This window comes from Carlito syrichta, unplaced genomic scaffold, assembly GCF_000164805.1.
Source record: "Carlito syrichta isolate Samal-C Ts95f unplaced genomic scaffold, Tarsius_syrichta-2.0.1 Scaffold288080, whole genome shotgun sequence".
Taxonomy (NCBI): Eukaryota; Metazoa; Chordata; class Mammalia; order Primates; family Tarsiidae; genus Carlito; species Carlito syrichta.
The window spans coordinates 75,357-99,104 of record NW_007232176.1 but is presented as its reverse complement, the minus strand read 5'-3'; the positions used below and the strand labels follow the sequence as shown (position 1 = coordinate 99,104).

The window sequence follows — 23,748 nt, the reverse complement described above, 5'->3', positions numbered from 1 at the left end:
ACAAAAAAAAAAAAAAAAGAACACATAATCCAGAAACACACCTGCACACCAACAGCCAATTAAGGTGCGGAAAAGGTATGAAGATGATTCAATGGAAAAAGGATATACTTTTCAAAACATGGCTCTGGAACACAGGCACACCTTGGAGATATCACCAGTTCAGTTCCAGACCACCCCAACAAACCAAAGATAGCATCGAAGTGTGTCACACACACTTTTTTCATTTCCCAGTTCATATAAAAGTTATGTTGACAGCGGGTGTAGTGGTTCACGCCTGTAATCCCAGCACTTTGGGAGGCCGAGGCGAGAGGATTGCCTGAGCACACGGGTTTGAGACCAGCCTGGGTAATTTGGTAAGACCTCGTCTCTACAATAAATCAAAAAATCAGCTGGGCATGGTGGTGCATGCATGCCTGTGGTTCCAGCTACTTGGAAGGCTGAGGCGGAAGGATCACCTGAGCCCAGCAGGTCGAGGCTGCAATGGCCGTGAGCATGCCCCTGCACTCCAGCCTAGGCGACAGTGAGACTCCAACTCAAAAAAGAGTTATGTCTACACTATACTGTAGTCTATGAAGTGTACAATGTCTAAAAAAGTGTATATACCGTAATTTAAAGATGCTTTATTGCTAAAAAAAAAATGCTAATAAGCATTTGCGCCTTTAGTGAGCTATAATCTTCTTGATGGTGGAGAGTCTTGCCTGGTCAGGGTGGTGCTTGAGAAAGATGGGGGTGACTGTGGCAACTTCTTAAAATAAGACAACAAGCCGGGCTCAGTGGCTCAGCCCATAATCCTGCGCCTTTGGGAGGCTGAGGTGAGTGGATTGCCTGAGCCTGCGGGTTTGAGACCCGCCTGGGCAACTTGGCGAGACCTCATCTCTACAATAAATCAAAAAATTAGCCAGGCATGGTAGCGCGCACCTGTAGTTCCAGCTACGTGGAAGGTTGAGGCAGAAGGATCGCCGGAGCCCAGCAGGTCGAGGCTGCGGGGGCCAGGAGCGGCCACTGCACTCCAGTCTGGGCAACAGAGTGAGACTCCAACTCAAAAAAAATAATATATATATATGACAACAAGAAGTTTGTCACATTCTTTCATGAAAGATTTCTCTGTTGTATGTGTCTGACAGCATTTTACCCACAGCAGAACTTCTTTCTAGTTGAGTCAATCCTCTCAAACCCTGATGCTGCTTTATCAACTATGTTCATGTAATATTCGAAAGCCTTTGTTGTCATTTCAACAATGTTCACAGGCGAAGACTAGAAGTAGATTCCATCTCTCTTTGCCCATCCGTAAGAAGCAACTCGTCTGCTCAAGTTTCATTATGAGATGCAGCAACAATTCAGCCCCATCTCCAGGCTCCACTTCTCATTCTAGTTGCCTTCCTCTTTCCCTTCATCTGCAATAAATTCCTCCCCTGAAGTCTTACGTCCCTCAAAGTCATATAAGAAGGCTGGAATCGACTTCCAAAGGTGTATGTTGATATTCTGACCTTCCCCCATGAATCAAATGTTCTTAATGGCATCTAGAACAGTAGATTCTGCCCAGGTTTTCAGTGTACTTTGCCAAGATCCATCAGAGGAATTAATATCTGTAGCAGCTGAAGCCTTACAAAATGTATTTCTTACATGAAAGTTGGCTGGGCTTGGTTGCTCAGCCTGTAATCCCAGCACTTTGGGAGGCCGAGGCAAGTGGATTGCCTGAGCCTGTGGGTTTGAGACCAGCCCGGGCAACTTGGCGAGACCTTGTCTCTACAATAAATCAAAAATTAGCAGGACACAGTAGCACGTGCCTGTAGTGCTGGCTACTTGGAAGGCTGAGGCGGAAGGATCGCCAGAGCCCAGCAGGTCGACCCTGGGGTGGCCGTGAGTGTGCCACTGCATTCCAGCCTGGGTGACGTAGTGGTACTCACACACACACACACACACACACACTGGGTGATGTAGTGGTACACACACACACACACACACACGAAAGTTGAAATTCTCCATGATCCAGACACACACACACACACGAAAGTTGAAATTCTCCATGATCCAGAGCTGCACAATGGATACTGTGCTAACAGGCATGGGACACTTGTCTCTCACAGCTCCATCAGAGCTCGTGGGTAACCAGGTGCACTGCCAGTGGACAGTCATCTTTTGAAAGCAACCTTTTTCTGAGCTGTAGGACCCAACATAACTGGGCTTAACTGTCATCCAAGCTTTGTTCTTCCTTGTATGGGGCACAGGCGGAATAGATGCAGCACAATTCTTAAGAGGCCCAGGATGTTTGAAATGGTAAATGAGCACTGACTTCAGCTCCTGACTGCATTAGCTCCTAACCAGAGAGTTGGCCTGTCCTTTGAAGCCAGGAGTAAGCGTCGTCTTCCAGAAGACTGTTGCATATTCACTGAAAATCTGTCCTTTAGAGTGTCCACCTCTATCAGTGATGTCAGCTGGATCTTCTGGAGAACTCACTGCCTTACCTTGCATGTGTATGCTATAGGGATGGCTTCTTTCCTTCAAACTCATGAGCCCACCTCTGCCAGCTCCAGCTTTCCTTCTGCTGCTTCCTCACCTCTCTCGGCCTTCTTGGAATTGAAGGGAGTCAGGGCCTTGATCTGGATTAGGCTTTGGCTTAAGGGAATGTCATGGCTGGTTTGATCTATCCAGACCACTCACACTTTCTCCATATCAGCATTCATGTGTTCACTTTTAATTTCCTTCAAGATCTTTTCCTCTGCATGCACAACTTGGCTGTTTGGCACAAGAGGCCTAGCTTTTGGCCTATCCTGATATGCTTTCCTCACTAAGCTTAATTCTTTCTAGCTTTTGATTTTTGGTGTGAGGTGTACAACTCTTCCTTTCACTCGAACACACGGAGGCCTGTCGGGTTATTGACTGATTTAACGTTAATATTGTTGTGCCCAAGGAAAGGGAGAAAGACGGGGAGTGGTTGGTCAGTGGAGCAGTCAGAATACACACACACTTATCGATTAAGTTCACCGCCTTATATAGGCATAGATCATGGTGTCCTTAAACAATTACAAGATATAATATATGAAAAGTTTGCAAGAATTACCAAAATGTGACAGAGATATGAAGTGAGCATATGCTGTTGGAAAGTGGTGCCAATACATTTCAACACAGGGCTGCCACGAACCTTCAGTTTGCAAACACATGATCTGAGAAGTACAGTGAAATGAGGTCTGCCTACATTTACAGCTCCTAATGCAGAAATAGGAACCTCAGTCTATAACATGCACATTGCACAAAAATTAACTCAAAATGGATCATGTACTAAAAGTTAAACCTAAAACTATAACTCTTGCAGGAAAAAAGTAAGAAAATCTGTGTCCTCAGTTAAAGCAAAGATTCCTTACATAGATACACCAAAAGCACCAGTCATTAAAAATGATCAGTAAATTAGGTCAAAGTTAAAATCTGCTCATTGAAAAATGCTGTTAAGAGAATTTTTTTTTTTGAGTCGGTCTCACTGTTGCCCAGGCTGGAGTGCAGGGGCATGCTCACAGCTACCGCAGCCTCGATCTGCTGGGGTCAGGCGATCCTTCCGCCTCAGCCTTCCAAGTAGCTGGAACCCCGGGTGCACGCTACCAAGACTGGCTAATTTTTTTTTATTCATTGTAGAGATAAGGTCTCGCCAAATTGACCAGGCTAGTTTCAAGCCCATGGGTTCAGGCAATCATCTCACCTTGGCCTCCCAAAGTGCTGGGATTATTATAGGCATGAGCCACTGTGCCCAGCCTGTTGAGAAAATTTAAAAGGCAAGCCAAAGTTTGGGAAGAAAACTTAAAAATCACATATCTGATAAAAGACTGTAGCCTGAAGACATAAAGAGTTTTCAAAATATAGAAATATATAAATAGGCCAGGCTCAGTGGCTCAGCCCATAATCCTAGCATTTTGGGAGGCTGAGGAGAGTGGATTATCTGAGCCCAAGGGTTCGAGACCAGCCTGGGCAACTTTGCGAGATCTTGTCTCTACAATAAATTGAAAAAATCAGCCAGGTGTGGTAGCACACGCCTATAGTTCCGGCTACTTGGAAGGCTGAGATGGAAGGATTGCTGGAGCCCAGATTGATGCTGGGGTGGCCGTGAGTGTGCCACTACACTCCACCCTGGGCGATGAGTGAGACTCCAACTCAAAACAAAAAGAAAGAAAGAAAAAAAAATATATAATTCTCGACAATAAGACAACGCATTTTATTTATTTATTTTTTGGGTTGGAGTCACTCCATCGCCCAGGCTGGAGGGCAGTGGCACTCTCACGGCCACCCCAGTGTCAACCTGCTGGGCTCAGGTCGTCCTTCCACCTCAGCCTTCCAAGTAGCTGGAACTACAGGCACATGCTACCATGCCCGGCTAATTTTTTGATTTATTATAGAGATGAGGTCTCGCCAAGTTGCCCAGACTGTTCTCGAACCTATAGGCTCAGGCAATCCCCTCCCCTTGGCCTTTCACAGTGCTGGGATTACAGGTAAGACAACGCATTTTAAAATAGCGGATAAGGCTGGGCACAGTGGCTCACGCCTATAATCCCAGTGCTTTGGGAGGCGAGGTGAGAGGATTGCCTGAGTCCACAGCTCTACAAAAAATAAATAAAAAATTAGCCAGGTGTGGTGGTACATGCCTATAGTTCCAGCTACTTGGAAAACTGAGGTGGAAGGATCACCTGAGCCCAGTAGGTCAAGGCTGTGGTAAGCGTGCCACTGCGGTCCAGTCTAGGTGATAGAATGAGATTCCAACCCCCAAAATAATAAAATAAAATAAAAGGCAGAAGATTTGAACATTTCATCAAAGAAGATGCACGGATGGCAGGCAAGCCACTAAAAAATGCTCCACATCATTAGTCATTAGTGAAATGTAAATCAAACACACAATGAGACACTACTACACACCTATTTGAGTAGCTGAAATTCTAAAAACTAACAATACCAAGTTCTGGTGAGGATGTGAAGCAGCTAGAACTCTTGTCAGATGCTGCCGACGAGACTGTGAGACAGTGCAGCCACTCAGAAAAGTTTAGCTGTTTCTTACAAAGTTAAACATACACTTAAAAAAACGATCTAGCAATTCCCCACATGGGTTTTTACCTAAGAGAAATAAGTTTATGTCCAAAGCCTACAGAATGTCTGCAGCAGCTCTGCTATTAATCACCAGAAAACAAAAACAACCAGTGAACAGAAAGCAACTATGGACACTACTCAGCAGCAGAGAGAAGGAAGTTCTGAGACAGGCCGCGGCGTGGCTGAGTCTCAAGTGTGTTCTGATAAGGAGCCCGATCCCGAAGGCTACACACACAGAAAGACCCCACTTATGTGACATTCTGGAAGAGAGGAAAATGCAGAGGCCACTTCTAAGAGCAGCACTTTGGCAGGCTGAGACAGGAGGACAGCTTGCAGCCAGAAGTTTGAGACTAACCTGGGCAACATAGTGAGGTCCTGTCTCTATAAAAAAATTGAAACATTAAAAAAAAATTAAACATTAGCCAGGTGAGGTGACGCATGCCTATAGTGCTTAGGAGGCTGAGGCAGGAGAATCGCTTGAGCCCAAGAGTGTGAGGCTGCAATGAGTTACGGTGGCACTACTGCACTCCAGCCTGGGTAACAGAGAAAGACCCTGTCTCTAAAAAATAAAAAAGAAACACTCAGGGTTGGAGGTCAGATCAGTGGCTCTCAGGGGATAGGGGAAGGGAAGAGGGAACACAGGGGTTGATGAATATTCTAGCTCTCAACTGTGGAAGTGACCACATGCCTTGGCAAAACATAAATGCATACTAAAAAGGGTAAATTTAACTGTATGTAAATTATACCTTAATAAAATACACTTAAAACCTTTTAAAGTCAACAGTGAAATTAAAGTGGCAAACTAAAAACATTTCTTTATACAAACAGTCCATTGATTGCAAGCATGATCTCACAGCGTGTGCAATTAGCTTGCTGGGAGGTGAAGTCACGAGATGGACACAGTGCTCTGTGAAGGCTGACACCACCCAGTCGTTATCTGGTAACATCATCCGCTTGCTGGCCCTGGCCGCCTTTCCCAGAGAGGTATCAGCATCCAAGCAAGCTCTCACCTTTTAAGTTCTGTGTCCTCATCCGGCCCACTGGTCTCCTGTGACCCTCGGGCAGCCTCCGTCCACCTGGCCTGTGTCCCATGTGCTTTCACCAACACACCAAGCTTACCCACCCCAGGGCCTCTCCCAGATGCTCTTCTCCCCAGAGGCTATGTCCTCACGGCACCTGCATCTGAACTGACCTGTCCCTTTGCTGGCCAGTGTCTGCCCCACAGTCCCCATGCGGGCAGAGCCTTGCCAGTCTTGCTTACACCCAAACCCAAATGCCTCAGCTGCATGTGACAGGGATGCAGTAGGTGCTGGTGGAACGAACAAGTGACTTACACCAGCCCCTCCCCTTGCACACATGTATACCTTCACCTTACAATGCACCTGCTGGCTCTCCCTTGTACATGTGGATCTCACAATGCACCTACTGGCTCTCCCTTGTACACGTCAGTGCTCTTATCTTGCACATGCACGCCAGCACCTTCCTCCTGTGCACACTTAACTTTCTCATCTGGCACACATGCTGGCACCCTCACCTTGCACACGTATTTGATGAACTCCAGAACAGGGTTGTTGAGCAGTAAGTGAGAGCCAGGGAGGAGAGGAAACATATCCGAGAGCTCGGTGGAATTCCGAGAGCCTGTGACTTTCTTCTGGATCTTCTGGGTGATGGTGAAGAAGCTCTGAGTGAGCTCGTTGGCCACATAGTCTTGAGAGAAGGTGATCATCCCTGGGGAGCAACAACGATGCTGAGGGAAGGTTTTGGGGTCCGCTCTGGCACTGGGGACCTCCCACCCATCAGCACGGACCAGGCGAGGTACACAGAGGGGTCAGGTCACCAATGGCTCACCAGGAAGGGCTCCAGTTGCCCCCTCGGTCTCCTGGGAGAACTGGCTGGGCCCCCTCCTCCTCACAGGGGTGCTCCCTGGGGCGCTGCGCCTCAGCCCGTCCTTCATGCTGTGGTACACGGCCACAATGTATGCTGTAGAGAGACAGGCACATGCCACAGGCCCTGAGAGCTGAGGACACTGGGAAATGCCCCAGAGTCTAAAGGTACCCCTATGGTTTGTCAGATCACCAGACAGACTCAGCTGAAAAGTCACTGCTAGAGATTTTCTTTGCTGCTTTAGATGAGCCAAAGGTGAACTAGAGAAGTGGAAATGGGAAGGGACACTTGCTGATACCCAAGCTCACACTCAGAGTTCTAGAAAGGTCTATAAATAAGGCAATGCATATTAACCGTCTGGGCAGTGAGCAAAAAACACCTCCCAACACAAGCAAAAGCTGGACCCTGGTGTCAGCAAATTTCTCAAAAAACGTCCTCTGGGCTCATAAACCTGGAGCTTTTCTAAGGAGAAGTAGACAAAACTATAAAATAATCACTGAGAACACCACCTCTATCACTACGTGTGTGTGTGTGTGTGTGTGTGTGTGTGTGTGTGTGTGTCTATCTGCTGCAGTTTAATTACAACGTTCATCGTGACTTGCTGTTTTAGCGCACGACTCTGAATTACTAAGGTATTTGACTTATAGCGTATCAGCCTAGGTACCTGACCTGCAAACACTAAACCCTCAGATCCAAACCAAGATAGAGACGTTTCCTAAACCAGAAAGTTCCAGGGGTTCCTCTTACGTTGTTGTGTGTGCAACATGCACAAATGTCCCCAGGAAATGGGGGTGACCCAGTTATCAAAATATATCTCAGGAGCAGAACCAGGAAGCCCTTCAGAGACACAGCCAGGGCAGCTGCTCCCCAAGGGCTTTCCTGACAGGGAAGTCAGCAATCCCTGTCTGTCCTTCCTTTGGGGGAGGATGTGCCTGCCACTGCAGCCTCCAGGGTCACAGGGCCACCTCGCCAACTCTTGCCTGCTGAGCCTGCTCCACCTGACCGGACATTCCAACTTCTCCCTTTTTGTGACGCCATCGTGCCAGAGCCACGCTGCTGAACCACCAGTCGGCCCTGACGTAGGGCTGCCCACCTGAGCTCCAGGCTCACCCGAGACAATCATGAGGAAGTAGCTTTGGCAGGAGGCCGCCTGCGGCAAAAACTGCAGAATGTTCCAGTTGTTCTCTAGCAAGTCCTCCACGTCGGATTCCTCCATGCCCTCCTCCTCCTTCTCACCGTCCGCATCTTCCGGCTCATCCTCTGTCCCCTCCGCTTTCTGGGAGTCCTGCTGCAACATGACATCAGCGTGTGTTCCCGGGCAGACCGCATGAGGGAGGAGCCCCTGAGCGAAGGCTCTCCTGCTGGGCCTGAGCAACCCACTGATTCGTGGGCCAAGTACACCCCTGGGCTACGCCCAGCACAGGGGCTCTGCAGACCATACCTGGTGCACAGAACCGCCAGTATGGGGGACTCTGGTCCTCGCCCTGCTCTTTCCAGAGGATTCACTTTAAAATGACTCAATTCCCACCTCCCCGGAAGGGAAGAATTCACTAGAGTGTCCTGGGGACCAGTTCTCTACCTTGATTCAAGGGTCTCCTGGGAAGGCTACTTGTCAGACCCAGCTTTATGCAGACACTCCTCCCGCAGGCTGCTGTATTCCTGACACAATGCCGTTCATGTAGACAATGACGCCTGCTGTGTCCACCCTGACTGTGCTGGTACCATCCTCAGAGCTGTCTATACCGCCTGCGCTCTCCTCAGAGCTGTCTACACTGCCTGCCCTGACTGCCTGCACCCACCTGAGAGCTGTCTACACTGCCTGGCCTGCCTGCACCCACCTCAGAGCTATCTATACCTCCTGCCCTGACCACCTGCCCTCTCCTTAGAGCTGTCTACACTGCCTGCCCTGACCACCTGCCTTCTCCTCAGAGCTGTCTATATCGCCCGCCCTGTCTGTACCTCCTCAGAGCTATCTACCTTGCCTGCCCTCTCCTCGGAGCTGCCTACACGACCTGCCCTGTCCTCAGAGCTGTCTATACTGCCTGCCCTGACTGCCCAAACCCTCTTCAGAGATGTCGACAACTGCCTACTCTGACCGCCTACCCTGACCCCCTGCACCCTCCCCAGAGCTGTCTATACCACCTGCACTTCTTCCTCCCACTTTCTTCCGAGATCCCTCGATTGGGCTTTGTCCCCCAACTCCAACCAGAATCACTCCTGTCCTGGTGTCCAGGGCAGCATCAGCCCCATCCCACTGACTCTCAGCAGCGTCCGCCTTCTTCCTGAAAGGCTTTCCTGATGACGCCCCAGGCCCTGGCTCCGGCATCCCCCACCCGCTGTGGCGTCCTCTCGATCCTCTGTGAGGAACCTGTGGAGGATGCAGGTCTCTGTTCTCTCGACCTACCCAGCAGCTCCTGTCCCAGCTGTCCACCTGTGTCCTGACCTCACAAATGCTCTGCATCCTAGCCAGATGCGGCCTCCCTCCACCCAAGCTGCTCCCGAGAGTGCTCACAGCTGGGCATCCCCCACATCCAACCTGCAGCCTCTTAGCTCCGCTTCAAACCCTGCCCAGGTGCCCCTCACTGACCCAGCCACACAGCCCTTCCCCTGTGTGGACACCAACGGGCTCTACTGCCATTGCCCTCTGATGGTGCCTCATGCACACAGGGCCAAGCCAGGTCCCTACATTGCCAGCTCAGAACCTCCTATCTACACTGAGGCCAAGTACCTGCCCTGCCACGCCCAAGTGGCCTGGCCCTGTCAGCTCAGCCCCCATCTGTGACCATCACCCCACCCACCCATGCCCAGCCTTCCTATCCACCTCATGGCCTCCACCTCCTGAGCGACAACAGCCTCTGGCCCCTGCGGCAAATGTTGCCCTTCCCAGGGCCAGCACTGCCTTCCACATTTGATCATGTTTGCTCACGGTCTTTCCCTCCACGAGTCAACCACAGCAGGATGAAGCTGGTGTTTGCTGCTGCCCAGTGTGGCCCATGCCAGGCCTGGCCCGTGGCCCGCAGGCTCAGTAGTTGCCGCAGGAGAAATGTGGACCCCAAAGCCACTTCAGATCCCCTGCAGCTCTCTCACCTGTCCATAGTGAACACTAGACGGAACTTTTCCTTTGATTCCACCATAGTTAGAAGGATCCATCCAGAGAAGAAATTCCCAGCATCGAGAGAAGGAAATTGTCAAGGAGTGGAAGAGCTCCTTGGAATGGATACTGCAGGAGAAACATTTGAAAAGCGGTTGAAATGAAGCTGGGAGTCCTTGTTTTCTCCTTTGTACTTATCGACTTACCTCCCACTTACCTAAGAATGAATTTAAAAGTTCATTCAGATTACATCATCCCCCAAACTTCCTAGGAAAAGGTGGCAAACACAGTACTAAGGAGATTGGCAGACCGAACCAGCTGCAGCCCTGGAGCCGGGGGCCACAAGAGAAGGCCTGGACATGCTCTCATGCTCCGGGCAAGCCCGCAGGGGGGACGGCCTCTGTTTCACGGCCTCAGACATCTGCAGTGACAGGCAGCTAACCATTTGCTCCCCACCATCTAAGTGGTATGCCTTCTGACCACCTTGGTCAAGCTGGCCTCCTTCCTACAACTGGCCCAATCATCTGCACATCAGGTCATTTAGCCAAAACAAAAGAAGAAAAAAACAAAGAGAAAAGGGAGAAAAGGAGGAAGGGAGTCCTAAGGAACGATTTTCAGAATGCCGCTAAAGGACTCAGAGCATGACTTCTCTGGACTTCACATTCTCCCTAACTCTGCTCTTAGCTCAAAGGGGAGGAGAGTGGCCTGTTTCTCAACATGACCCAAGCCAGCCACCTCTGGCGCAGGACCCTCCGGGAGTTGCCACAGCCCACACAGACGAGAGGCACACCTTTCCTTTCATGACTCAGTCACATTGTCTAAAACATGATTCCCCAGGCCTGTTGGGTACTCAGCGTGACCAATGACAGGTCAGAAGCTCCTCTTGGAATCCAAGGATAATACTAGGAAGACAAAGGCACACACAGGTCTGCAGGACAACAACGGTCTTGTGCTTCAAATTACTCCGGTGCAGTTTTTGGTTTTTTTTTTTTGAGTTGGGTCTCACTCTGTCCCTCAGGCTGGAGTACAGTGGCATGATCGTGGCTCACGGCAGCCTCAAACTGCTGGGCTCAGGTTATTCTTCTACCTCAGCCTCCCGAGTCACTGGGACTACATACAGATGTGTACCAACATGCCTGGCCAATTTTTTACTTTTTTTTTTGTAGAGACGAGGTCTTGCTATGCTGCCCAGGTTGGTCTCAAACTCCTAGGTTCAACCAACCTCCCACCTCAGCCTCCCAAAGTGCTGGGATTACACGTGACCCACTTCGCCAGGCCTCCAGTGCCTATGTTTTGATAGCAATAAAAACCCCCTAAGCTCTACCTCCTACAATTCAGTAATAAGACTTATCATCAACTTAGTGCTTGCCCTTTCTGGGGTGCCCCTGGTGCTGCTCTTATAATCATACGAGGAGCAGATCTACTGGGATTTTCTGTGCCTGTTAGCAATTCCTCTCTCTGTGCCTGGACAAGTGCTTCACTCACATCCAGGGAGTTCACCCTGGAGTGGGGGCTTCCCAGTATCAACAGAACAAAGGGAGACAGTCTTGGAAACCTTACTGTTGCTCTGTCTTCTACTCACATTTCAGAGTACTGAATATATGATGAGCATGGCTAGGCCAAGGAAGGAGCCTCGGGGAACACAGCCTGGAGGCAAATGGTCACTACCTGGAAGTCTAACTACCACACCTGCCCGACAGCTGAAAGCTCTGCTCCCAGTCGCCAACACTGATGTTCAGGAAAGGTTTACACCTTTATGTGGTGCATATACTCAGGGCAGCAACTTGAATGTGCGTCTCACAGGAAAATAAGAAAACAAACAAACACCACTTTACGGACCTGTCTTACCAGAGGCAAGCACTCCCTGAACTTCCTAAACTCTAGCAGCAAGTCCGCACACCTGAGCATGGCCTACACTTTGCTGCAACACTTGAAAGGCAGTCATCACCCTTTCTGTGTGTTGTGGCTTCACCCTTGGTGTGTGCCGTGCTAAGGACTTTCCAGTCCAGCCAAGGGAACCACTGGCATTTCAGGGGGTCCTTTGAGCACCCCTCCCAGAACCATAGTGGGTGGTGTTATCAGGCCGCACCAGCCCTACCTGTTGGTGATGTATTCCACATAGGCAATGGCGTCTTCAATCCGGCGCTTCTTCGTACAGAGGATGATGCGGTTAAAGTTGGCATAGATGACGGACGACCCCAGGCGTTTGAACTCAGCAATGAGCCTGCAGAGCAAGTTCAGATCAACAGTGGAGATGCCATGGTGTGCAACAAAGCACAGGGTGCAGGAAAACCGTGGGAGAACGACTATGGTCCCCAAGTGGAAAAGCCTCCCGAATACACTGAGAACCCAGAAGTAGTGAGGACAGCTGGGGGAAACAGAAAAATGGCTACTTCTTAGAGAGAACTCATTCAGTGTTTAATTAAAAAACCCAACAAACTACAGAAAAATGGACAAAGAACATGAAAAGAAAGTTCAGCATCATTCATGTTAAGAATCACAAAGTAGCCAGGTGCAGTAGCTCAAACCTGTGATCCCAGCAGTTTGGGAGGTGGAGGAGAGAGGATTGCCTGACCTCAGGCATTCGAGTCCAGCCTGAACAACGTGGTGAGACCTTGTCTCGACAATAAGTCAAAAAATTAGCCAAGTGTGGTGGCAAATGCCTGTAGTTCCAACTACTTGGAAGGCTAAGGAAGAAGGATCGCCTAAACCCAGCAGGTCAAGGCTGCGGTGGCCATGAGTGTGCCACTGCACTTCAGCCTGGGCAGGAGTGAGACTCGGACTTGGAAAAAAAAAGAATTACAAAGTAAGACAGCAGTGAGAAGTATTTGCACCCATCAGGATGGCAGTGCTGCCAAGCCATGTTGGTGAGGCGGGGGTGGGGACCAGCAGCTGCAATCAGCTCTGTGGGGGCACTCTGGCAACATCCCACCCTGACATGTACCCAGGTAAAGGACCTGTCAGGTCTGTACCAGTTCCACTTCCCAGGAACCATCCTAAGATGGATTTGCATGACCTCATGCACAAAGTCCTTCGCTGATCAGCTATTTTTAAGAGCAGGAGGCTAGAAAGAACCTGAATATCCATTAGTATGGCCCAACCATACACAGATCTCCAAGGTATACTATGAACCAAAACAAGCAAGGTGCAGAATAGATTCGGCAGAGCACAACTGGTGCAAACAAGGGGCAGAAGACATCGTGCCAACCAACATCCTCAGGAAGGATGTGCACGGCACACCACGGCAGCAGCTGGCTTTTCCTGGGGTCCTCTCACTGGTTACATGTCATGAACCCAGAAAGAGACCACTGGTCCCAGAGTGCCAGCTGGTGGCTGATCCTCTAGTTCCTGGAGCTAAGGGATCAGTGAGGCTGAGAAAGCGCCACCTGCAGCCCTGGGCCGGGGGGTGCACTCACTGCAGGAAGAGCTTCTTCATCATGTTATGCAGTGTCCGGTGCAGGGCGGGGTCGTGGAGCAGAGAGCATGGCGACCGCAGCCAGCGGTAGAAGTGCATCACCTGGTTGTCAGCATAGATGTTGTGGTACTGTGTGATCTCTTTCACCCAGCCCACGACCATGCTCTTCAGAATCCTGAAAGAGACACAAACGAGGCCATCCCCACTGCCCGCCAGCCCCACCTGCCCTCCTCACCACCTCACATGCAGGCACCGTCCGATATCTTCCCTTCACCTTGCACCTCATCCGTGTCTTCCCATCTCACGCCTCAAACCAGCTCAGGCCTCAGCACCGTCCTTAGCAAACCCAAACTCCCACTGCTTGCTCTGAGCCAGGACAGGCAGATGGGCAAGATAGGCCCCTGTCCTCCAGGAGAAGCTCAGTACAAGGCAGTGAGTGTGCAGTGCATGGGGGCATCTGCAACCTGGCACTAGAAGGGGAACACCACACCCCAGCGGCCCAGGTTGGGGACCAGGGGTAAGAACTCAGAGGTAGGCCAGGCTCAGTGGCTCGGCCTGTAATCCCAGCACTTTGGGAGGCTGAGGCAAGTGGACTGCCTGATCCCGCAGGTTTGAGACCAGCCCAGGCAACTTGGCAAGACCTCATCTCTGCAATAAATTAAAAAAAAAATTAGCCGGCGAGGTAGCACGCGCCTGTAGTTCCGGCTATTTGGAAGGCTGAGGCAGGATTGCCAAAGCCCAGAAGGTTGACACGGGGGGGGGGGGGGTCTGAGTGTGCCACTGTACTCCAGCTTGCCTGACAGAGCAAGACCTCAACTCTCAAAAAAAAAAAAAAAACAAAAAAACAAAAAAAACCTCAGAGGCATCTCTTCCACCCAGCAAACTGGGCTCTCCGCTTTCTCACCACTTCCTCCAAGTGGACCACTTAGGCATCTGCCCGTGAGCTTCAAGTGACCCACACCCTGCTCCCTTGTATACACTGCTCCTTGCCTCTCTGTTCCTCTCTCCTGACCTATTTGACAAATCCTTGAACTTGTTTTCTATTGTGGTGGATTGTGCCTTCCATCTGCAAAAGGAAGGACTGCCCTGGGCTGGGTACTCCCTGGATGCTGAGGGAACCCCAAGGCTGGGCGCCAGCACCAGAGTAATGGTCGGGCAGGCATAAACTGGACATGGGTCATACAAGAGTCACATGGGTGTCTGCCACTGTAAACAAGTTTCTCGTGTGAGAGACTCCTGGTCGTGAGTCAGAAGACTAGGCATTAGACCATCCTTCAGGTAAAAGTACCTGGTGAAAGGGACACTGTGCACAGCATGTCCAGCCCCTTCACTTCCAGGGAAGGCAGGGCTGCCTGCTGCTCTGGTACTGGAACCCCAATTTAGCTACTGGCTCTCAAAGAAGAACCTCACCCTGCTGAAGAATTAGGCACAACATCATGGGGTCAGCAAAAGACCGTTACAACCGGACCCACAGAGGCCAGAGTCACATTCTCAAAACTGTTATCACACTTCCCCTGGTTAAATCACCTTGGCCAACTCAGCAGCACAGCGACACCCACTTTCCTCAGCAATTCCTGGTGGTTTGACTCCATCTACCCTTCAGGACTGGACTATCTACTTTTCTGCTAAAAACTGTCATCACACTTCACCTGGTTATATCACCTTGGCCAACTCAACAGCCTGGCGACACCCACATTCCTCAGCGATTCCTGCCATTGGCAGTCTGACTCCATCTACCCTTCGGGACTGGACTACCTACTTTTCTGCTAAGATCCTGCTCCTGGCCACTGACCACCTCCTGGCCTCTCTTTCAACCAGTCTCCCCCGCCCCGCCCTGCTCAATTTCCCCAGCTCTGACAAATTCCCTCTCCTCCTTCTGGGTGAAGGCAACAGCAATGGCTGAGGAACATATTCTGGAATTACACAGACTTGTTACTGAGTACCGACCCTTCTGCTCAATTGCACTATGACCACAACCACGTGGGCCCCTCTGACCCCAGTTTCTTCATCTGTAAAATGGGTAATAACTGCTCTGCCTCTCGGGGCTGCTATGGGGACTGAGGCAGAATGGAAGCATGCTCGGCCTGTTTCCTGGTACCCAGGAGGTGTCCCATAGCATGAACTACCATGGACAAGCAGCGTGTGTGGCTGCCCCTGGCCGCCCTGTGCAGATCTCTCTGACGTCTAAACACTGGCAGCTTGCACAACTCACTCATGGAGCTGGAAATTCCTATTGACACACTCGGGTCACATCAAAAGCAGCCCTAGTTAGAAAGGCTTTCATGTGAAGTGCTAATGACCACAGGGAGGGTCCCCCTGATGACCAGACAAGGCACATCCATAGGCTGTAAAGACAACTGAAGACGAGAAGCCTTGTGGCATGGCAGTCTCTGGCTCTGCAGATGGGCTAGGAAAGCTCGAGGAGCACAGTCTCAGAACTCAGCTTTCCAAACGAGGGCAGAGGTTAAAATCTCTCTACTGCTCCCTCCAGGAGAGGGCAGTACCTGAAAGTGTTAGAGCAGAGGGCCATCTCGTCGTAGCTGGCCAGGGCATTGGTGGCCTGGCTGCCCGTGATCATGTCCTCCAGGGACGCCTGCTGAATCACGTCGAAGCTGATGCCCATGCTGTCGGCCCCCTCCATGTCGTTGATGTGGTGAGACTGCAGAATGGTGTTGACAGCCAGGTTCTGAAGGTCCAGCTCCACACACACTGCATGGAAAGACACGCATTAGGCCAGCACCCTGCCGCTCCAGCCTACCCGCCCCAGGTCCAACTCTAGCCAAGTCCGTCGGTAGGATCAGCACCAGACCTGCCTGCACCCATCCCCACACCTGCCAGGGCACACGGCTTTCCCGGGCCCTCGAGGCCCAGAGGGCTGCCAGTCATGGAATCCAGGAAGTACCCCGGCAGCTTCAGCTTCTGGTCTGCGAGGTTGGGCTCTGAGCCTATCACTGGGTGCTATCACCTAAACAGGATGTCACAAGCAGGAAGAAGCACCAGCCCAGGGTCTGTGGGCCTCGTCCTCCTGTCCTTTACCTGTGGAGTAGCAGCCTGAGTTGTTGATCTCCACGGTGGCTTGGTCATCGAACTCCATGACGAGGCGGTTGTCATCGGCCTCCTTTCCACCCAGGTCAGGGCGGGCTGTAGGGGACAGCCAGAGCAGATGGTTGTGGCGCTGGAGGTGGCGGGCAAAGAAGAGGTCGGAGCCAAAGGTGGAGATGTCCTCGGGCAGGTTCCCGATGGGAATGTGAAAGTACCTGTACGAGGGCATGGTCAGTCCTAGGGACATCGACATGTGGAAGCCGTGAGGCCTGTCCTGCCAGGAACAGCTCACCTAGGATGCCAGGCACAGCCCGGGCTTCCCAGAGTCCCAGCTGCCTCTTCTGTGCTTACCTGCTCATCTCAAAGGCCTGCGTCAGGCAGGTGTCCAGGTTGAGGTAGTGCCGGATCATGCGCCGGGCTCCATGGCGCTGCCAGTCCAGGACTCCATAGCTGATTTTGTCAGCCACACGGACAGGCACCAGCGGGAACTCCTCCAGGACAGGAATCTCGCTGGCCAGCCTCCTCAGCTCCCAGCTGGACTGAACAGCGATGAGCGTGGGCCCCCGGCGCTCCTCCTGGGTCAGGGCAGAAGGGAAGACAGGACCTGGGTGGACCCAGCCTCGGGGAAAGGGGCTCACGGGGCAGGACCCTAGCCCCCTCACCTTGTAGGCGAGCAGGAAACGCTGGATGGCTCTGCAGATGGTCTTCAGGTCAGTTTCCGCACGAACTTCAAAGGTGTGTTTGGGAGGTGGCAGGAGCTCAGGGCCCACCTTCTCCAGCATGAGGCCATGCTCCGCCGAGTACAGGCTGCTGAGGCTGGGCATCTGGTTGCTACGCACCTGGACAGATGCCACACATTAGCTTGGACCTGCGCAGGGCAGCCCTGAAGGCAGACCCTGCCCCGCTGCTCCCTAACTCAGTCACAGCATGCCTTCGAGGACACGGCCAGGAGAGCCAGTGTTCTCCTACAGATTGCACCCCCAGCCTGCCCCACAGTGGGTCCAGGGACTCACGGTGTCCAACACAAACACAGACGCTCTACGCTGCGTGGGAATGAAAACCCCAAAGAGTGCCTTGTGGCCCTGTGAGTGGTGGTACAGGTAGAGGTGGCGGATGCTCCCTGTAGGAAGAAACGCTCGTCACCTGAATGCACGGAAAGCAGGGGCAGGGGCAAGGTGTGTGGCGGGCAGCAGGGCACACCGTACCTGGTTCCAGGTAGCTGAACTGGGCCAGAGAACGCATCTCCAGGTACTCAAGGGCAAAGGTTTCTGACTCCCAGCCTGAAAGGTGCCTCACCAGCTGCTTATTGACCACACACACACAGCCCAGATGTACAAGGGCCCGGAACAACAAGGGAACCTGGAAGAGGCAGGCGGTGGGGTTGAGAGGGTGCCAACAGCCGCAAACGACCCATCTCTGCACACGGTTGCGCCCCCTGCAGCTGCCTGGCTGCCTCCAGCAGATATGTGGCTCATGCCACCTCCCCACACAAGGTAGAGTCCATTATCACTGCTGCCACCTGGCCACGCCTGTGTGCTTCTTCCCACTCTCTGTCCAGCTGGAGCCTTACCTGGTTCCACTGAGTATGGTGGGGAGATAGTTACCTGTGTCTCATACACGCCCTCGATGTCTGGCGCTGCCAGCTCAGTATTAATCTCGTTGATATGTTCTTGGTACATGTCCTCTGGCACTGAATACTCATAGAGATTGTAGACTACATTGGAGCGAGGAAGGACCCGATTTACCTGGTGACAATGCAGCAGTGATCCTGTCACATGGCTTAAGTGGTAATGCCTGTTGCCCATACACATGCACACATACATACATACATGCATACACATGCGTCCTAGGACTTCAAGGACTCACAAAAATGGGATAAACCACCTCTCCTAATGGTTCCAACTACAAGCCCTGGATATAAACTTTAAAAGCAGCCTGTGGCCTTTGAGAAGTAAATAACAGCTCTCAGACTTGGGGGGTTAACACCAGCCCAGGGAGGTTCACCTTTCATTTTCCTTCGTTTTCTCCTGGGACAGAAACCACAGTTTCCTACTCAGAGGAACGGAAAAAGGGCCCCTGGGGAGCCAGAAAATGGGAGGGGGTAGGGAGGAGGATGGGGGAGGAAAGGGGTACTGGAGAGGGGCTGCCTTAATTTTGTGCATAGACAGCACAAGTCCCAGGTCATCCGAAGCTGCATTTGCACAGGCAGATCCAAGGCAGCACAGCAAAGGCTCTGGGGACTGAGCTGACATTGGAATACTGGAAGCTCTGCACAAAGAAGACAAGACAGAACTTGGGATCTAGAATTAGCTGGGTTGGATACCTGCTAAAACAGCAACAAAATCCATACCCTCTAAAGAATTTTTTAAAAACACTCAAAGTCTCGAAAAAAAAAAAAGCCGGGCTCGGTGGCTCAGCCTGTAATCCCGCGCCTTTGGGAGGCCGAGGCGAGTGGATTGCCTGAGCCCGCGGGTTCGAGACCCGCCTGGGCAGCGAGACCTCATCTCTACAATAAATCAAAAAATCAGCCGGGCATGGCAGCGCATGCCTGTAATTCCAGCTACTCAGAAGGCTGAGGCGGAAGGATCGCCCGAGCCCAGCAGGTCGAGGCTGCGGTGGCCGGGAGCGGCCACTGCACTCCAGTCTGGGCGACAGAGTGAGACTCCAACTCAAAAAAAAAAAAAAAAAAAAAAAAAAAGACACACAGAAAAAAAAGAAATTATGGGAAGTAAAATGAAAACAAATAAAAAGCAAAATTATTCAACTCTTTATAATGTTAAATATAATTTGATATCTAAACAACTTAATGGAAATACAAGAGAAATCATACATCAATTTCACTTATAGATGTGACAATTCTAAATAAAATAAATCTAACAGAAGCTATAACAGTATGTTAAAAATATAATAGGTTTATTCCAGAAATGGAATTATGCTTTGACATTGGAAAATATAAATGTAGATAGTAATAAGAATACATAAATATCACACGTGAAGAAATGTGATCATGTGTGTATCTATGACATTCTAATAGAAGATGTTTTCAACTATGAAAACTTGCTAAATCACAAAGTTTCAAATATTAATGTACTATGAGTACAAAAAACAAATAAAAGTAAAGTAAAGGAATAGAGCTAGTTAAGCCAGGTGCACTGGCTCACGCCTATAATCCCAGTACTTTGGGAGGCTAAGGTTCGAGACCAGCCTGGGCAACTTGGCAAGAACTCATCTCTATAATAAATAAAAAAAATTAGCCAGGCACGGTGGCATGCGCCTATAGTTCCAGCTACTTGGAAGGCTGAGGCAGAAAGATCACCTGAGCCCAGTAGGTCGAGGCTACAGTGGCTGTGAGCATGCCACTGCCCTCCAGTCTGGGCAACAGAGTGAGACTCCAATTCAAAAATATAAAAAAGAGTTATCACTTTCTGTTCTGTTTCTCCCACCAAATGCCCAGGGCAGCTTTGTGAAGGCCTGGTAAAGAAGAGCCCAGACAGTGGGCTGGGGACGTAAAAGCCAGCAGCAGTGAGGTTCCTGGTTCTTCCCTCTGGGTGAGTCCCAAGTAGATTATCCTAGGTGAAGGGAAGACAGACTCAAAGCCTTAATACTGCAAGACTCCATTAATGGGACATTTTGGAAGAGCAACGTTACAGGGTTGGAGGACAGATTCCAGGGATGAGGTGAAAGGGAGAAGAGATGAGAGGAAATCTGGGGGATGATGGAATCTACTGCTGTTTAAGAAAAAATTCATAGAAAAGATTAAATTTTACTGGACTTAACAAAAGAAAGCCTGGAATAATAGACATTAATTGCTGGTAGTTATTTCTTCAATAATTGGAAACAGGAAACAGGAACGAAAAGGGAGAGTTTCATCCTCCCCAACACTCCTTGACACTGTTGGTAAGGACCATGTATGCTAGCACATGTGCAGTTTTAAAAAAAGCTTTCAGAAGTCCAGGTATACCCTGACACACCTCCACAGATACAAAACAGCATAAGCACAGGGTGATTCATTAGGGCTTTAACTGCTATAAGCAGAACCAACAGGTGAACACAGTAAGCCAGGCCATGTGCACAGTGAAGTGCTATGAAACCTTGAAAGTGAACATTTCCATGGACTGACATGGGGTGATCTGCAAACAGATGATTACTTTTTTTTAAAAAAAAACAAGCTACAGAATTGCATATATAGTAAGTACACAGCTTCATATGTAAGAAAGAAAATAGATGTTGTCGGGTGTGGTGGCTCAAGCCCGTCACCCCACCCACTTTGGGAGGCAGAGGTGAGAGGACTGCCAGAGCCCAGGGGTTCGAGATCAGTCTGGACAACTTGGCAAGACCTTGTCTCTACAATAAATCAAAAAAATTAGTTGGGTGTGGTGGCACACACCTGTGGTTCCAGCTTCTTGGAAAGCTGAGGTGGAAAGATCACCTGAGCCCAGCAGGTTGTGGCTGCAGTAACTCAGCCTGGGCAACAGAAAAAAAGAAAGAAAACAGCTGTATTTGCTTATTTTTAAAGAAGCTAGACAGTTAAAACAAAAACTAATAACAATAGTTACCAACAGTTTTGGGTTAGGGGAAAATGATGAGGCATGGAGATGTCTAAGTACTCCTTATTTACTACAAAGCAGCTTACAGTTAAAAATTGTATCTAATCAAAATGAAAAAAACCAAAACGCCCCTAAATAAAAAACAAACAGAAGCAGCAAAATAAATCCAGCTATTTATTAACGTGATACCCTAACTATCCAGAGAAAGTAATTATTCCACAAGGCTTCTGAAAAGATAAGTGTCACTGTACATTCTTAGAAGGACATAAGTATTCTAAGGCCCAAAAGAACCAAAAAAACAAAAACAAAAACAAAATGTAGCAGTTTTATAGTTTCTAGTATTGGTATTGTAATTTCAAAACAATTTTATATACAGCACAGTACAGCAAATATATAAATTGTAATGATATTAAAATCTTGAGATTTTTCAGTCATAAAAAATGAAACCGATATAAAAATCAAAGAAATTGGCCGGGCTCGGTGACTCAGCCTGTAATCCTGTGCTTTAGGAGGCTGAGGTGAGTGGATTGCTTGAGCCTGCGGGTTCGAGACCCGCCTGGGAAACTTGGAGACCTCATCTCTACAATAAATCAAAAAAAATTAGGCAGGTGTGGTAGCGCATGCCTGTAGTTCCAGCTACTCGGAAGGCTGAGGTGGAAGGACTGCCGGAACCCAGCAGGTCGAGGCTGTGGTGGCCGGGAGTGGCCACCGTACTCCAGTCTCAGTGACAGAGTGAGACTCCAACTTAAAAAAAAAAAAAAATCAAAGAAATTAAGAAAAAATTATGTCATGGTAAATCTGAATTGAAGTGATTAGTGTAACTACATTACCACTTTTGTATATAGTTCTTGGCATTTCACTCCAAGAACCTAGATCAGAGGTCCCCCAACCCCTGGCGCTGGCCTGTGGCCTGTTAGGAACCCGGCCACACAACAGCAGGTGAGTGGTGGGCCAGCAAGCAAAGTTTCATCTGTATTTACAGTTGCCCCCCACCGCTCACTTACTGCCTGAGTTCCAACTCCTGTCAGATCATAGATTCTGCTGAGAACTATGCATGCAAGGGATCTAGTCTGCGCACCCTTATGAGAATCTAATGTCTGATGATCTAAGGTAGAGCTGAGGCAGTGATGCCAGTGCTGTTTCCCACCACCCCCAGATGGGAACCTCTAGTTGCAGGAAAACAAGCCCAGGGATCCCACTGATTCTGCATTATGGTTGAGATATATAATTATTTCATTATATATTACAATGTAACAATAATAGGAATAAAGTATACAATAAACATAACGCATTTGATTAATCTCGAAACCAGCCCCTCTCCTGCCCAGCTTTGTGGGAAAAAACTGTCTTCCATGAAACTGGTCCCTGATGCCAAAAAGGTTGGGGACCTCTGACCTAGATGAAACAACACCCAGGGGTAACACATACCCCTTGTACTCTAATCCCAACAACAAGCTCCTTGGAGAAGAAGCTAATTCCATGTCTTGGGAAGTATAAGGCCTGGAATGTCCTAGCAGCCAGAGAGTTAGGAAGTGTTCAAAGGCTAACAAGTCAAAAGGGCTCGGGTGACAGCTGGACAGGATCTTACAAGTCCAGTTGAGGATAATCTGAGTCTATAAAGCCTGACAACTGCCCCAAAAGTCTACTGCCTACTTCCATTAATATGAAGTTCTAAAAGGTCGAACACACCTGAAGTTACAGAAATACAGAAATGACACCAGCGGTTGGCTGCATGTGGGTGAAGAGGTGGGCAGAGCACCCCCGGGTGATGGAAATGCTCTGCATCTGGTAGGGGTGTGGGCAACAGGCATGTTCATGTGTCAAAACCAATCCATAACCGGGTGTGGTGGCTCACACCTGTAATCCCAACACTGGGAGACCAAGGTGTGAGGACTGCTTCAGTCCAGGAGTTCAAGACCAGCCCAGGCAACGACCTCGTCTCTATGAAAATACCAAAAAGTTAGCCAAGAACAGTAGTGTGCGCCTATAGTCCCAGCTACTTGGGAAACTGAGGCAAGAGGATCACTTGCCCCAGGAAGTTAAGGCTGTGATGGCTGTGATCATGCCACCACACTCCAGCCTGGGCAGCAGAGTAAGACCCCAACTCAAACACACACACACACACCCTAACCCTCTGCACATTTAGGATCTGCACTTAACTATATATAAATCAGAGTAAGTCATCACTTAATACCATCAATAGGTGAAATGAGGTATAGCAGGTCTTCAAATGTCATTTTGTTAATACAGTTTCATTATACCATTGCTAAGAAAAAAGTCAGTTTCATTATATATCGTTTTGCTTTAAGTCATTTCACTTCATGTTGCAGTTTCCGAGAACCTATCAAAGACATCAAGTGGGGACTTATTGTATACCTCAACATACTTAATGTGTGTGTGTGGGGGGGGGGAGATTTGGCTACAAGTGATGTTAAAACATTAAGCAAATACAAAATTCTCAAGTCCATAATAATACTTGAGAGAAAAAACAAAAGGGAGAGATCCTTTTGCCACTCTCTACATTGATAATTAAAAATAATTTAAGGGGAAAAGTGAGCAGGTATCTTGTTTTTTGTATTTTTTTTATTGAGTTGGAGTCTCACTGACACCCAGACTGGAGTGCAGTGGCATGCTCCCGGCCACTGTAGCCTCGACCTGCTGGGCTCTGGCGATCCTTCCGCCTCAGCCTTCTAAGTAGCTGGAAC

General features: G+C 49.6%; 1 protein-coding gene across 3 annotated transcripts in view; it reads right to left on the bottom strand.

Annotated features, from left to right (window-relative positions):
- POLE (DNA polymerase epsilon, catalytic subunit) overlaps positions 1 to 23,748 on the bottom strand; it is a 75,431-nt gene that overhangs the window by 5,463 nt on the left and 46,220 nt on the right. For all 3 annotated transcript variants that reach the window (XM_021710096.1, XM_008053341.1, XM_008053342.2), the window contains 13 exons: positions 18,101 to 18,241; positions 17,702 to 17,855; positions 17,510 to 17,616; positions 17,159 to 17,335; positions 16,848 to 17,071; positions 16,491 to 16,711; positions 15,959 to 16,163; positions 13,456 to 13,629; positions 12,138 to 12,263; positions 10,036 to 10,168; positions 8,059 to 8,236; positions 6,913 to 7,044; positions 6,599 to 6,792 (listed from right to left, as the gene is read on the bottom strand). In XM_021710096.1, coding sequence (XP_021565771.1) covers positions 6,599 to 6,792; positions 6,913 to 7,044; positions 8,059 to 8,236; positions 10,036 to 10,168; positions 12,138 to 12,263; positions 13,456 to 13,629; positions 15,959 to 16,163; positions 16,491 to 16,711; positions 16,848 to 17,071; positions 17,159 to 17,335; positions 17,510 to 17,616; positions 17,702 to 17,855; positions 18,101 to 18,241 — 2,166 coding nt within the window. The remainder of the gene's footprint in view (positions 1 to 6,598; positions 6,793 to 6,912; positions 7,045 to 8,058; positions 8,237 to 10,035; positions 10,169 to 12,137; positions 12,264 to 13,455; positions 13,630 to 15,958; positions 16,164 to 16,490; positions 16,712 to 16,847; positions 17,072 to 17,158; positions 17,336 to 17,509; positions 17,617 to 17,701; positions 17,856 to 18,100; positions 18,242 to 23,748) is intronic.